The 17,258-nt window shown below is 29.9% G+C and overlaps 1 protein-coding gene across 2 annotated transcripts in view; it reads left to right on the top strand.

The window, feature by feature from the left end:
- Window positions 1–1,561: 1,561 nt before the first annotated feature.
- LOC132718429 (growth hormone secretagogue receptor type 1-like) overlaps window positions 1,562–17,258 on the top strand; it is a 57,175-nt gene continuing 41,478 nt past the window's right edge. The window contains exon 1 of one of the 2 annotated variants that reach the window (XM_060702125.1): window positions 1,562–1,763. In XM_060702125.1, the coding sequence (XP_060558108.1) occupies window positions 1,702–1,763 (62 nt within the window). In that variant the 5' untranslated portion in view covers window positions 1,562–1,701. Of the gene's footprint in view, window positions 1,764–6,496; window positions 6,926–17,258 lie in introns of those variants that run through there. The other variant, XM_060702127.1, reaches the window with a different exon arrangement.

Below are 17,258 nucleotides of genomic sequence, written 5' to 3'. Positions count from 1 at the left end.
AGCCAAATTGAACGAACGTTTGTGATTGATAAGAAAACATTTCATAGAATATTTTGTTTTTTCAAGTTTATGATTGACATGAACATGTTTTGTAAAGTGGGTTGTTTGTGTGTGTGTTTTTTGTTGTTGTTTTTTTATCCACAATGACGTATGATGCTGTAGAGATTGTCTTATTATTCACGTTAACAACAATTACTCTTTCCAGTTCCTAGATATTTTTAAAAATATGATGGCTACGATTTTCCTATTATACTGAAAATGAAAGATATTTTATAATTGTCATCTTTAAATCAGTAATAAAAGTATCAAACAAATAAAGCTTTTAAAAAAAGATAAATAAAAGATAAAGAAAAGGAAACAAAAATTAGAAAAAGATTTAGCAAAAATAAAAGACAAGAGAGAGAAACAAATAAAAGAAAAACAAATGTACTGTCACAGGCATATAAAATCAAATTTTAACTTTTTGAGATTTCTCTTTCTATTAAAGAAACAATTTATTATTTTCATGCTCCTAAATACCACTGTAATGCATTTCGTTTTGATAAGACAATGCTCAGTTGCACACAGGGCAGCTTGATAAAATTATAGCCAAAACCAAACGATCTTGGCAAAACCTAATATAATAAATTAGGCTGGAAAACATATTTTAAATGATCTACAGTTATTTTCCCAGAGAGATCCTAATAATATAAATGGCATACTGTAAAAAGTGTGATATATTTAAATCTACCTGTATCTACTTGCTATCTCCTATTGAGAGTTAAATAATATACATTTTTCAAATTTCTCATTTGCTTATTTTTTTACTTTGAGTGATACTTCACTTTCAAGATAGGGGGAATAATTGAAGACATTAATTGATTTTGTAAAACTCCCTGCCGGTTGATTCACGTACTTCAAGTTTAGCACAGAACACTTCACTATATTATATTATCGGTTAATTGCATTTTATATGAACTGCAAACAAAATAAGCGTTTATACATTAAGCAGACCACTATACTGCTAGGCTTGTAACACTACATTCATTGATAACGTTATAAAAAGGTATGTTGGTAACACATATCCTGAAAGAAGGATTAGCTACGGTAATGATAACGAGATATGGTGATTAATTTGATATTAGAAAGGACATTACCAAAATATCAGTACAAAGTAAATTTGAATTATTTTCAATTAGATTGATTTATAAATGATTATAGCATTTTTCTAAATAGGTCTTTATGTATTACTGGATTGTTGTTATTGAAATTGCATCGCCATATACCCTCGGCCGAATCATTAACATAACAAGTTAATCAACCGTTGATATCCGACGATGTTTTAGTAAGATGTTACATATACATTTTAAACTCTCGATTTAAAAGAGAACATCAAAAGACAATGAAAAATGTAACATAATACCCGAAGAAACAGTTAAAAATAGACAGCTTTTTTATTATAACTTGTTGCTTCGGTCAAACAACATAACATTGTAATGGAATTATTAAAGGTTTATGGTACACAGGCATCTACAGTCATTTTTATCTTGTTAATATCTTTCTTTTATTTCCAGACTGTTTTAAAAGAGAGGAACTGTCAGACTGAGGAGAAAAATATCATAACTGCACATATAGAAGGAGAAGGATATAAACGCTAACTTGTCGATTGAACTTTTATTACTAAAAGCTAAGATCGACAGGGCCGCTGACCCTCTTGGAGCTATGTCTGATACTAATGATATTGAACAAGATGCAGAGTTGGCAAGATTATTGTTTCTTCTCAGGTTAGTAATCATTTTTATTATTATTTACATTTTTATTTTCTTCATTTCTGTAACTTTTACACTCGTCTATAATTAAAAACCCCTTCTTCATATTCGCCGTAGCTTTCGGTCTTTCGACCTACTTAAGTGGCATTTTGGTTTGTATAAATAATACGGCCGAAGGACCCCAAAGGCTAAAGCTTCGACGAATTTAAATAATAAAAAAATAATATTCTGCATATTAAATAACTATATACAAAGAAAGCATTTTCCAAGAATGTTATCGACTGCGCCGGAAGTCTTTCTTATTTTTAAAATAATTTCTCAACTGGTTTAAAATTAAATTGTCAGGAGTTGGATCAGATGTGAAAATATTCTGGAAATAAAGAGAATATAAAAAGTTTGCAGCAGCTGATAAAAGTGCATTTTAAATGATAATAACAAAAACCTACCTGCATAAGGACCTTTATTGGTATTTTGCCAAGTACATTGTCCAAACGTTATAAAGTTAAGCCATACTTAATCTTAATACAAGATTCGATTCTCAACACTTGTTTCTTTTTTTCTTCTTTTTTTACAGTCGCGATAATTTTCTTTGTAAGAAATCATTATATGCGTCCTCTACCCACAATCATTTGCGATTAAACTTAAAATGACTCTTAAACTCAATGTTTATCAATCTGGGCCCATCATTTAAATATTTAAAAAAAGAGTTCTAAAAGAATGTTTTGTCTTTTTCCAGTTTAAGTATTTTCATTATGGTCCTTAATCATTTTTTTTTTTTTTGCCAAAAGTAATTTCCAGTTACTTTTAACATTTTACTGTAGATGTAAGTAAGGTTTGTCTCCCTTTGTCACTTTAAAGACTTCTCACTTACTGTTGTAACGACATTTCAACAAATATTTTTGATTTGTTCGTTTCTATTCAGATAACCAATTATATCAATTATTAAGACATTTGCAGATTTTCCTGTTATATGAGATTGCTGAATGTAATTTAATTATAATTATACATTTAACAGTATGACGTGATATCTGTTTTAATATTGGAATTATGACATAACAGAAATGAAACATTAAGAATGTGTATTGCAAGTGAGGTTCAAGTTTGTTTATTTGTTTGTTTGTCTTTATATATGTTAGAATATCTTTAACATTTTATGAAAGTAACTTTTCACGACTGATTTTAGCTTTCTCATTCCATTTTTTTTGGATAATAAGTTTCCATTTCACATTTGATATAAAAGTATTTTATTTTGCAAACACACTCTAGACACTCTTAATTTGCTATTAAATGCTATTTCCAAGCTATTTCTATTATTCTATATTTACTATTTCTGTAATATAGCCATTTTTTCAATATTACTGACATATATATGAGCAAATATTCCAAAACATTTTGGCTAGTGTGTCAAAAGAAAACAAATGTGCAAAACATTTTAGGTGGGAATAGATTTCTTGATTTTCCTATTTAAATGTCTTTTCTGTCTAAGAAACATTCTGGCTGAATAAGGTATGACCGAACATAATGATTCTCCAGCGGATTGTAACAACATGCGTAACAGTACTATGTTTCATGTTAAATAACTGGGAACACTGACACAGTTTTGAACTCTTAACAGATTGCATTTTAAATATTCACCAGCATAATGAAATACTGTCTTTGCAAAACGTCTTTCCAATTTGAAAATTTGTAAGACCCTGCTTTGTATTAGAACTTTCCTAGTATTGTAGGCGTTCTTCAACAAGTAGGTAACCATACCTTTCAAAACATCAAAATTAATGCTAAAAAAGGTATGTTAGAAGCTGCAAACATGAGCTTGTTTGAATATTTGAATTAAATACTTGTAGAATTGAATATGCTTGTCCCTGTAGAGAAGTCTACTTTCAGGTGTCAATACTTTCCTAATGATAAGAGTAAGAATAGGCATTTTTAAAGACAAAGAAATATATATATATATAATAATATGAAGATACAGTGATGTTGAATCTAAAAATTAAGCCGCACATTAGAAATGAGAAATTATAGTGAACTTGTGGAAGAAGAATGGTGTTATAGTTAAACTTTAATTTCTTGTTTTGGAACGTAACAACTTTTTCTTAAAATGGAGACCTAAACATTTTAGTACAACGTATAATAAATGTATGTGCTGTAGGTTTCTTGTTATGACAAACGTTTTAGTATATAACTGTATATATCATCAGTGGCAATATCTTAAAATTGAAATACGCTTTTGACATTTCTAAGTTCTTACAGTAAAACTCGAGAAAACTAAAGGTCATTGAAAAGAAATAGTTTAAATGCTTTTGTAAAGTAGTGTTATGTACTGAGAAAGCGACATAAGTCATATTCTATTTTAAATGTTGTTAATACTTCATGCATGTTTCTTTTCATGCATGTTTCTTTTTAAGTTGAGTTTTTTAGAGCGACTGGAAAATAAGTTCTTTGCAACCAATCGGTTGCACCACAATTTATGCTGAAAAAAAATTCTACTGCATGACTTCAGATGAGTACGAACATTTGCATAATGAATAAAAATGTATAACTTGACACCCACAGAAATATAAAGTATATTTCGGTAATATTATGAAATGTATGTCTCACAATTATGATAAATCAATTTTTAAAGTTCGTTATGCTTAGATCAATCTTATTTAAATGTAGTTGGAGGCATTTTTGCACCTTTCTAGTATATATATCATTAAGGAAATGTTGCTGGCAAAGACAACAAGTTCGAAGGTCATGGTTATTGTTTAATGTTTGTTAAAGAGGAATGATATGTTGGTATGTTATAATTATTTCTTGTGAGTCACTGAAAAGTTTTATTACTCATTCTAAATCTGACATGAATAACATGAAATTTTATGTTGCATGATCTTTTGAACAAATGTCAAACGACGGACAAAGGTTTATTTTATTGAACACGATTGTGTATGTTAAACGTATAGGGCGTTGTTTTCCCCCATAAAAGCGTTGTATATAATGAACTTCAAACTGTTGTTATGGCACTTAAATATTTTCTTAGTACATAATGGTTGAAAGTTAAAGGGCAATCTTTGCTATAAATAGAAGTGGAGGCCAATCTCTTCTATAAATAGAAGTGGGTTGACTGGAGCAAATTTCTAATGCGTGATTCAATTGATAGGTCGTTAGATTGTAAATTAGGAGTTTCAGGTAACCTTTATTGTGGTTGAACATGAAATTGTCATTCGCTCTGACTGACATGTACAGAAATGATATCAGTTCCTTGCGAAAGTGAAAGCATCTAGTGCTGGTAAACTGCTGAATAGCCAGCCCAGGAACGATACGAGGGCTGAACTGTGCTCTGGTGAGTTTGAAGTGGCTTACTGGTCTGATCCCTAGACCACAACTTATTTTCCAATTGATGCTGATTTTGCAATACTTCTGACAGGGGACAGTTAATTCAAATTAATACATAAAAGCATAAACAAGTTTTTAATAAAACATCGCAGTTGTGGGGAAGGTATCCTTCATACAATGTTGCTTGTTAATAGGAACAATCTGTTCATTAATAATTAAGTTAGTAAAAATTATAATGATAAAAAATACCGAAAAAGGACAGTTTAATCTGAAGGCTCCTCTGACCTCAGTCATGTTAACAAAAATATGAGATGAGCATTGAGCTGGATGTACGAGTATATCCACAACTACCATATCCTAGTATATTAACAATAATTACATGGGATGCCATCGTTCTTATAAGCGGATGAATACGTGTAGCGGAAACCTTTTTCTCAATGGAAGGTCCTACAGGCGTTGCGTTTTTAACCCTTAACTATCATGAACATTAACTATAAACTGGTAGGCGGACAAAATTAGAAGATTTGTTTGATTTACAGCTAACTTACAATTGTATACAAAATTCTACAATTATGTAAGACATTTACTGTAACATATGATTTATTTCAGCGTTGAAATTTGTATAACTGTATACATAAGTATCTGTCTTCTTTAAATCCACTTCATAAAACCTTTTCTCTTACTGCCCTTAGCATTGTCACATTGTTCATTTGATACAAAGATATATTGTCTAATAATACAAGCGGTCTATGTTGAAGAAATTTGGCAGTTGCATAAAATAAATTGTTTCATTCCAGAAGAATCATTATCGAAAGAATATATAAATTGTCTAATGTTAACAAACTAAGTAAAACTTGACTTCTGTACGTTAGGGATCATTTTCATAAATTGATGTATATAAATTGATTTATAAATTGCTTTTTTTAGAACCCAAAGACACTTCCTATTAACATATAAAATTTGACATAACAATAAAAAGAAGGAATTGCTCATGTAAAAGTATCATGGCTTATTGATCCAATAAACTGCTTATTGAATATAATGATTTGTTTATAAAAATTATGAATTTCAAGCACAATTGATAAGAACAATTGCTTATTAATGAAATTTGAAAAACGATTCCCGCATGACTTCAGGAATTCATTTAAATATAGTTGAAATATTATTGGAATAGTCCCTCTTGACAAATGATACATTTTATGCAAGAAAACAGACAGACAATATATCAAAATTGAATTGATTAAATCAACAGATATGCAATGATTATATTTAACGCCCAATGATATTTATAGGATATCCATTATAATTGATACGGATGAAGAAAAAATGATTTTGATATAAATACGCTATAGATGATTGACTGTAATGTTTTACTAAGAGCTGATTTCATCTAATTTAACATAATGTAATACATGTTGTAAACTACTTTGATGTTTTACATCAGGTTGAAGGCAGTATAAAATGTATCACTTAAGGTTTATCTAGGTTAATAAAATTAAATATGAATGAGTGGCTTTGAATATGAATAAGGTGAACACAGCAAGAGTTATACATGTATTTAAATTATCGTTGTTTTCAAAATGAATGGAATTATTCTGCAATATGCTATATGGAACCGACCAGAGACATTGTAGTATCATCTTTCAAGAATTTATTGACCAGTGGTCAGTTGTATGATGTTTTGATTTAGTTATATACCCTGGATTAATTAGTGTGGATTTAAGTGTTGATAATATGCAGATAGTCGGATGAAAAGCAGCTGAATGAGTTAAAGGAATATTGATATTATATGTTGGCAAAAAACTAGTAATGGAGGAAAGCATCAATGCTGCTAAAATGGCAAAACTTCTAGCAATATTGCGGTAAGCACTTAACAGTTGCCACCTTGCTACACATTTACTTGACTTTTTTTTCTTTTAGACATAATCTAATGATTTAAAATAAATTTGTTCTTTACCCATAACCTTTAGACATAGACGTATATTTCCTTAGTGAGACTTATTTGCAGTATTATGTCATATACTTTATCTATTGTTTACATGTAAAGGGAAATTCACAGATAATTTCACCACCGTGCAGTATATACAAACTTATAAAATAAGAGATAGGTAATGACATGTGTGTCATTTTAAACTTCCTGCTTGTCAGCGTTATACACTTGCACTAGTGTAACAATAAGTGCAAAAATGTATACATAAAGACATATATTTACGATAATTCATGTTTGAATCACCCAATACTTAAATAGTTTCCTTATTTTTACTCTATATCGTTAACATTTTTCACTAAGCAGTTTCAAATTGCATAAACGTCTATTGTTATCGAGCCTCTAACGTTATAAAGAATCATGCATACATTTGTGTCATATGATAACATGCTACAATGTTTTAGTAGTACTCGCAACCACATTGGACAAGGACGAACAAGGAGGGGAAAAATAATAGTTTGCAATATAAACATGTACAGTAGTATTGAGGTGAATAATATAAGATAATACAGAATATTTATTTCATTGGCATAGCGTTTCCTCTAAAATGAAAGAAAGGTCTAAAACCATTATCATTAAAGAAGAAATATTTCTTAATATGACTTTCATACAAAATACGTACATAAATTATCACCAACATTATTTTTTGTGATTATATGTATGCTTAAGAGGCTGCTTCATTTATTCCAAATCATATGAATACTCTTTGTTCACGGACTTCTTTCTGTTAATGATTGATACATTGATACTATTAGTTTCTTGAGTGGGACGTTGTCATATGTTTCCGTTTTGTGGAAGATGTATGTAAATATATCTGTGACTTAAATAGTTAAACTCTGTTTTTATGTATTGTTATAACCGAAATATATTGAAATGATGTAGAAATAAAATAAGTAACTTAACCTTAGAGTGTGCTTATGTGCATACGAAGTTGCAATTGTTTTGTGTGTACATGTACATGGAAAAAGTGTTCATTGAGCTAGAGGTATGAGTATGAGGGAGAGGAAAATACTTGTCTAGTATTTTTTTTTATTTTACCAAGAGATATGTACCATTTAACATGTCTATTGAGATTAGCTTATTTAGAAGGAAAAAAAGTGCTTTACTGATATATTTCCCGTGTTGCAATTATTAGGGAGACAATGCAGTGTTTCATAGAAGTAGTGATTTCCCTTGAGGAGATAAAAGCAGTGTTGTATAATTTCCTTGTTGCTTGATTTTAAAGATAGAGATATTCGTTTGGTTTCATCAATCTCTCTATCTAAAGTCATATGGCAGAAAGTCCTTTCAATACTGTAGCTGTAGACTTTGCAATGCTTAATGTATGGTTGCCTCATATTTAGGATATTATCGAACGTACAATAACTGTCTGGTTGTAGTGTTATAACAGCTCTTTTTGACATCAGTATTTTTGTTTCTTCTTTAATTTCCCAAAAGACAAGTAAATTTAGAATAGCGATTTTGATAGAAAATTCGGATTACCTGTGATAACGAAACATCTAAAGACATGGAAATGATATTCTCATTCTAAAGAGTCGTTGGAATACTTATTTTGAATGTCTGCAAGGGATGCACTCGTCGGAACATATATTTGTGAAGGATGATTTCTAAGATAAAATGTCTGCACGGCTAAAATTGCCGGATGTTTAAATTATCATCATTATGGTCATGTCCTGTGTGTCCCTTTGACCAGTTATGAAGACATTATCACATACTTAACTGACCTTAAAGAAATCATTATAACACTTTTTTTGTTATGGATTCATACGGAATAGCTGATTAGTGTTTAAGAGATTTCAATACCAGACTAAATAATAAAAAACAGCCACCAGTAAACAGCTTGACTACACAAATGTGCAGACTGACTTAGCTCTATATTGGTGGCACAGGATGACCATTTTCACAAGTACGGCATATGTGCATTGCCCGGGCTTAAAATGTTTCAGTACTGTCTCAAATATTTCCTTCCAGGCAGACCTTAAAGTTTTATTTTTCACGTAGCATTCCAAAGTGCATTTAAGTCTATTGTTTTCGAGACTCTTACATTATATAGAATTGTACGTAAATGTTTGTCATACAAATACATGCTACAATGTATGCTATGTTACTTATGTCCGACCACAACTAGAATACTGTTCCACCATATGGCACCCCTGGCAGAAACATCTAAGTCATAAGATTCTTTTTATCCTGCACCTTTTTATCTGTGATCTTTATCTTTTAGAATGCACTTATTCTTTTAACACAGTTTTCCTGACAAGCGCCTCCAAGTCATAGTCAGAATTGATTGTTCGGGAGTAACATGTAGATGTAGATGTAGATGTATTAGTAATACTCAACAACTTCATCAAGGAGGTTTGCAATATAAACATGTACAGAAGTATCAAAGTGAATTATATAAGATAATACATAACATTTTATTCTATTGACATGGCGTTTCCACTAAAAAGAAAAAAGGGAATGAAAAACTTGATATTATAATGAGTATTGCTTGTCTTAAACCATCATTCTTAAGGGAGAAGTATTTTCTTCATGTGACTGTCACATAAATTATAACAACATTATTTTTGTGATTTAATGTATGTATGTAGGTAGGTAGGTAGGTATGTATGTATGTATGTATGTATGAAAGAACACTCTTTATTACGAAAGACCGGTAGGGCCATTTCAACTTCATGAATTCCCGATTTTATTCTCATGAATTTACAATCTAAACTTCGTGCATTCTCGTTTTCAAAATACGGAATTCACGAATTCACGATTCAGCTTCATGAATTCACGACTGCAACTTCACGAATTCACAATTTCAACTTCATGAATTCACGATTTCAACTTTATGAATTAACAATATCAACTTCCTGAATTCACGATTTCAACTTCACGAATACACGATTACAACTTCATGAATTGACAATTTCAACTTCACGAATTCAAATTCGTGAATTCATGATTTCAACTTCACGAATTCACGATTTCAACTTCACGAATTCACGATTTCAACTTCACGAATTCACGTTTGAATATCGTGAAGTTGAAATAGCGAATTCTTGAAGTTGAAATCGAGAATTCCTGAAGCTGAAATCGGGAATTCATGAAGTTGAAATGTCCCCACCGGTCTTTCGTACTTTATTCACGGACAACTTTCTTCTAATGATTGATACATTGATTCTACTAGTTTCTTGATTGGAATGTTGTCATATGTTTCCGTTTCGTGTAAGTTTAATGAACATATATCTGAAAGTCAAGTAGTTAAACTCTGTTTGGACGTACGAGTATTGTTATAACCAACTACACATTGAAAGAAAATGTAGAGACAAAATAAGTAACTTAACCGTAGAGCATACAATGTTGCAATAGTTTTGCGAGTAAATAGCAAAGGTATTTGTTGAGACTTTAATTAGAGACTTGATTTTGAAAAGGAAAACAACAGACATGTCTATCTGAAATTAGCTTAACTTAGTAGGAAAAAGACGTACTGTACTGATTTATTTCCCGTGTTGTAATTATTAGGGAGAAAACGCAGTGTACTCATATGAATAGTGATTTCCCAGAGGAGATACAAACAGTGTTATAAAAGTTCCTCATTGCTTGATTTTAGAGAAATTCGTATGGTTTATCAGTTTCCCTGACTTAAGTCATATGGCAGAAAGACCTTTCAATACTGTTGACATTGCAATGTTTAAAACATGCATGGTTGCCTCATATTTAGGATATCATCAAACTTACAATAGTCTGCTTTGTGTGTTGTGTTGTCGCAGCTCTTTTTATTACATTTTTTGTGTCTACATTAATTCTACAAAAGTACAAACACTTTTAGAATAACGATTAGAATGAAGTTGTATTGATAGAATAACCAGTGATATCGAAACACACGAAAATGATTTTTTTTTATTATTGATAGTCGTCGGAATATGTATTTGTGAAAGATAATCCAAAGATAAAATGTCTGCAAAGTAAAAATTGCCGGATGCTTAAATACCCGGATTCAGTTCACGGATTTTGGCCGTTTTCTTATTAAGACATCACCACACACTTTACTGTTTGTAAAGAAATCAGTGTAACCCTTTTGTAACGGATTCATACGGAATAGCTGATAAGTGTTAAAGAGATTTCAATATAAAAATAAAAAAACAGCCACAAGTAAAGAACTTGACTGCACAAATGTGCAAACTGACTTAGCTCTATACTGGTGGCACAGGATGACCATTTTCACCAGTAAGGCATATGTGCATTACCTTAGTTTTAAATGTTTCAGTAATATTACAAATATTTCCAAGCAGACCTGAAAGGTGTGTATATATGCCCCAGGGAATGATTACATCTTACATCTTTATTACAGATATTATACTTTATGTTGGTATAATGATTAAACACGTAATCAGTTAAAGAAAATAACCTAAAGGTCACAACAATCTTAAAATACACATAATTTCATTCAGTATTTCCTTTCATTCATTATATTAATAAGTTATTTATACATATCCAACTTCTATTTTTTTAACCTTATTAATATCATTTAGGCGTATTACAAAGAAACTTTTTTATGTTAAAGACTATGAAATAATCAAAAGATTATAACAAAATGAATATTTATACGGGATGTCATGATATGCAGGAGTCATATAGAGAAACATTATGTAACGCTAGCAGTGTACGCGGAAATGTATAATGTATAACATTTTTAATCAGTTAGATCATCCATATAATTTTTATCTCCTTATTGAAACAAGAATGTTCGTATTTATTTTACTTATTTTGCCGATTACATGATCATGTGACGTAAACATTAAGCTCAAGTCACCAATTAGTTATAGAAAACATCAATGATACTAAACTATAAAGAGCTAACGAGGGACAAGTTGAGAAATATAACAATAGTGAACAGTAAGTAAGCACCTGAAATGTTGATACATTAAACAATGCAGAGCTTTATGAAACAGAAAATAATGAAAAAAATGTCGGATATTGGAATCGATATGGTGGATGATAAAATGATGAGACTTCTGGCAATATTGAAGTAAGTCTGATGTACTTTACATTCTTATGTCGCGGAATCTAAAAATAGAACTAAAGGTATATACATTGTAGTACATTTAATGGTATTGCACGTTGATCCCGTTTGTTTTTATTGGACCTTTCTGAGATATTTATATTATCTATATAAATGGTTCCAGGGCATTTAATAATTGGTTTCGTGTTAAATTAATGAAATGAAAAGAGCAGAGTCATAAATTTTTAGAGTAAACGCACATACAAGTAAAATTATTATATTGTCACAGTACATAAACAATGATGACATTGTCTCAGTACATATAAAATCCATTTCATTACAGTAAGAGACATTAAATGAGTACATGCATAAACTTTGTATACTCTTTGACCTTGTGTCAGATTGATTTCAGTTACCTTTGTAGATGGAACTTTCTAATATCTTTACTCAAATAAAAGTGCGCCTGTATTTAAAAAAAAACTATCATATTTCTAACTGAACAACACTTTTGTTATTCGAACATGCAATTTTATGTGCCTATTTTTGAAAGTACTTTCACAAACGGTTCACCAATTTATATCAAACTTTATATTCTGAGCGTTATAATTATTTTGGCAGATAATTTAGTGCATTTTCGTTAATGTAGTGATTCCAACAGAAATGCAAGTATCTTTTGCTTAATGTCTTTCCTCGTTAGTTTTATACTTTACATACGATTGCATTTATTTATCTGGTGCTTAGTTTTAATTGATTTTGTGTCGTTACCAAGGATTTTACGGAAATTAAATGAACAAGCGCATGTACGTTAAAAGATTAACGCTATTTAAAACATCTATCTATGTTTAGCGCACTTTATGTTTTTTCTCTCGTATATTACATTGACCTGATTCTAAACCAATGCTCACATTTAAATCAATGGTGTTAATAAATTAACGGACCTGTAAAATTTAAGATAGGAGAAAAAATGTCTTTACCTGTATCTGTCTCCCGTGTCACATTCCCCGTAAAGGTTTGATGTTAACGTTCCAAAACAAATAATCACATGTCATTGTTTTCTGGTGAAAAAGTAATCTTTTGATATGAAAACAATTGTTGACGAAAACAAACTGAGCCAGTAAGCCTTGTTTTTTTAAATGCTATACGTATAATTTGTTTTATTTTTTGGGTTCAGTCCTTTTTGTTGTTTTTTTGTTCTTTCAAAATTTCAATATAATTTTTCACGTTTTCCGTTTTACAGTAAACATTTTGTAAGGTAATCGTGACCTTGTTTGTTTTGAAATTACCCTTTTTTCTTTTTGAATTATAACGTTAAATTAATAAATGTTTCATTTATAGAAATAGAAAAGAATAGAATAGTTGCAAAGATGACATTGTCCATTTATAAAGAAACAATTAACATTTAGTTTAGAAAAATGGTGTTTACTTTTTTCTTTAAAACATGTAAAGTTAGTACGTGAAAAAACAACAATATTACTTTGTCTTTCTGATTTTTATGATTTAAATAGAGGTATCTGTCTTGTCGATGCAAAAAGGAATCTAACAGCGTAACGGATTTATAACCATGTCATTATGTACATGTACAGTATTAAATAGTGGTCAGTGTTGAAACATTTGGATTTACTTATCGGTCATGCTTGCAACTGAAATGGTTGTATTAATTACAAAATTCGATGTTTCGGATAAAGATTAATTTATTTATTTGCAGAATTTTGTATTTGTAAAACATGTACCTATAGCAAAATGTCGAAGATAGACGAAATTATTACAGACGTGAAAGTGGCAAAACTTCTTGCAATATTGTGGTCAGAACAAACGAATTTGATTTTTTTACATTTGTCTTTAAAAAGTTATTTGCTTATTGTTATTTTTGTCATTTTCCTTGTCAACATGCAAAGATACATTTTCTGAATCGTTTTCTCAAATAATTTAAATGAATAAATACCTGGTATTTTATATATATACATATATAACCTATAAATAAATATTTCAAAGAAACAAGAGAGAACACAAGTTTGTTTTATCACTGATAAAGTAAGACATATCAATTAATGCATTATTTTTATAAACATAATAACATGTACTGCTTTTTATATTTAAAGTGTAAATCAACGTTTTTGACGAATTTTGATAATTCATGCATTATTTTGATAATTTTGTTTTTACACAAGTATATACGTACAATCATGTTAACTTTTGAAAAAAATACTATGCAAGGTGTTTCAAAGCATGGATATATTTTATGGCGTACATTGGTAACAAATGAAATACATAGTTATCTTATCATGTTAAGATGAACATTATCATTACATCTTGAAAGCAAGAAAAAGAGATATAGGAAAAACAAAATTCAGCATAATATGCAGTACACAGTATATTTAAAATACTACTAAGAAAATTTGTAAACATATATCGCTAATGATAATAATTAAATGCTTCCAAATATCGAAAAAAAAAACGGTCATTTTTCATCTCTTCAAATTTCCTTCAAATGGAAATTATATTATATGTGATATTCAATAAAACCAATAACGTTATCTTTCCAGTAATCGACATTTAATTGTTTTGCTCTAATGATATTTTTAAATCCTTAATAAACCATCGAAGCATATAAATAGATTGTATTTAATGTCAACCTGCTTACAAATGTATATAAATTGACAATATATATGGCAATTAGGAATAAATAAAATGCTAAGTGCTCGATTGCTGATAAGTTTTATCAATCTGATAGCAATTGAAATGTAACTTATGAAAATCAGCAGAAGAAAGCAATCAATTCAAAATGAAAAAATATTTGATAGTTCACTAACAACTCAACGTCTGTAAGACATAACAGGTTGCAAATAATATAAAACATAAATAAACAAAGAACATGAAAAAAGACATGAATATATTTGATACTAATGACACTTTGTAAGTACCAAGAAGTTAATTATATCATTTTGAGGTCTATTAAGATACTTTTAATCTAAAGCTAAGATCAATAAAATTTGAATATTAGTACAGGATAACAAGAAATAAATTTTTCTTTAGTGAACATTTATTCATCTAAAGTGTATTAAAGCTTAATTTAAGGAAGAAGTCACGACGCCCACCTATTTGAAGTCATAAGTCTGTCGCGCTCAAAAGCATTGATACACAAACATCTATATCCTTCACACAGTAATTTTGCTTTAAAATGGCGGATATAGAAAATCTGTATGAAGGATACTAAAATGATAAAGGGTACTTGCCTTATGAAAGTATTTGCTTGTGATAAAGTTAATTGTGTTATGTAGTATTTATGATAGCGTAATGATATATAAAATGATTTTTGAAAAACTGGCTCAGCGTTTTCGTAGGTAAGACGTTGATTATCCATTACTTAAATAAGCACAAGTGCCCATACCTTTTTAAATGAATTTATCTATTTATCGAACACTGTTCTGTACACGTGCTTTTGTATACTTATAATTGTTGAAACACATAATAAATAAAATATGATAAACGTGTACTAAGAGGGTTGGGTGGTCGACAGGTTAATTATAACAATTCTGTGGCAATTGATACACTAAATGCTTAGCACTTTTTTCCCCTAGAAACGGATTATGTCTATCATGCCTATCGATATCTACATCGAAATACATTTTCTATAGACTAACTTACAAAGTACCTTTTTTTTGGAATGTCTTCATTTTATTTCAAACAAAGATATCAGAAGAAAATCATGACTAATGAAAGAAATTAAATAATTAGATTATACCGATAATTTGTTAAAGAATGAAGAAAATATGTAGTCACTAATCAACCAATTAGAAATAAAATGATAATGCATGATGATGGTGACGCACGACAAGAATTTAAGATAACCATAAACATAGATAGATAATGTGTAAAACACTAATACAATTTAGTCGCTAATTACTTTTGTGCGTAAAGATAATATTGATAATATTAATAAATGCAAAAAAAATTGAGCTTGGACTCAGTCATCTTTGAAAACTTATTTTAAAGCATAATATATATATTTGGCTTTTTAATATTTATTGATAATTTTTCGTTAAAAAGTATTATATCAACAGCGAATTTCTTGAACGAATACTTTCTTTTAAATTTTATTTCTAAATGTTTTTATTTATTAGTTTGTTTGTTTGTTTTGGGTTTTACGTCACATCGACACAGTATAGGTCATATCGCGACGTGGACAGCTTCACTGGTGGAGGAAGACCTCAGGTGCCCTTCCGTGCATTATTTCAGGCACGAACGGGCACCTGAGTAGAACCACCGACGTTCCGATAGCTAGCTGGATATCTTCCTCACATGAAAGAATCCAAAGTTCTTGTCGAGATTCGAACCCACAGCGGTGAAGTGCAAGTGGTTATTAATAAGTGCGGGCTGTAAAGTTTTATTAGTTTGTTTACTAGACGAGACTACAGTCATTATGAAATGAGAGAGTTTGTTTGGAGTTCCATAATTTATTGTTTAAGATGTTTGCATTTGCATGTATATATTTCAAAAACAACTGACTTGCAACAGTGAATATTACGTTTAGTCTATAGGACTTAAGTGTTCTTCATGTCTTTATATTTTAGAAAATGATAGAATAAGTTAAGTGTAGACTATTCAGGATATTGTGTGTTGGCGTCTGTTTATTTGAAACTTATGCATGCAAGCGCAACATATATGATAAACATTGAACATAATAATCCATGCATCATCTTATGTTTGCTGGTAAAATCCATGTTTTGATCTCCAAACATTGTATATATTACAATTTATACTTTTTTATAAGCATTGTTCTATGCTTTATACACATAAAATTTTCGCATTCGTATTCGCTTGGAGTTCCTTCTATGATAGTATGCCTACTATTCCTACTGTAATCAAATTATAAATTAGAAGTTGTTTTTTAACGGTCCAAGTCTTCTTTCGTGCCGTATGTATGAATATTGTTTACATTAGTAAGTTTTAAATAAATGAATACAAAAAGCATTTTTCTAGGGTATTTCGCACCTCCTTTGTATCATTCCTTATTCACACTCCCATATCTAGTGGATCAGGAATAGAAATATGCAGCTTTTAAAAGTATTATGGCTTATTGAACCAATAAACTACTTATTGAATAAAATGATTGTTTATAAAAATATTGAATTTCAAGCACAATTTATAAAAATGCTTATTAAAGAAATTTGAATAATAATTCCCGAAATATTTCAGGAATTCATTTAAATATACTTGA

Source organism: Ruditapes philippinarum, unplaced genomic scaffold (assembly GCF_026571515.1).
Source record: "Ruditapes philippinarum isolate M1 unplaced genomic scaffold, ASM2657151v2 ctg2935_1_1_1_1, whole genome shotgun sequence".
Classification (NCBI taxonomy): Eukaryota; Metazoa; Mollusca; class Bivalvia; order Venerida; family Veneridae; genus Ruditapes; species Ruditapes philippinarum.
This window is presented reverse-complemented; position numbering and strand designations above follow the sequence as displayed.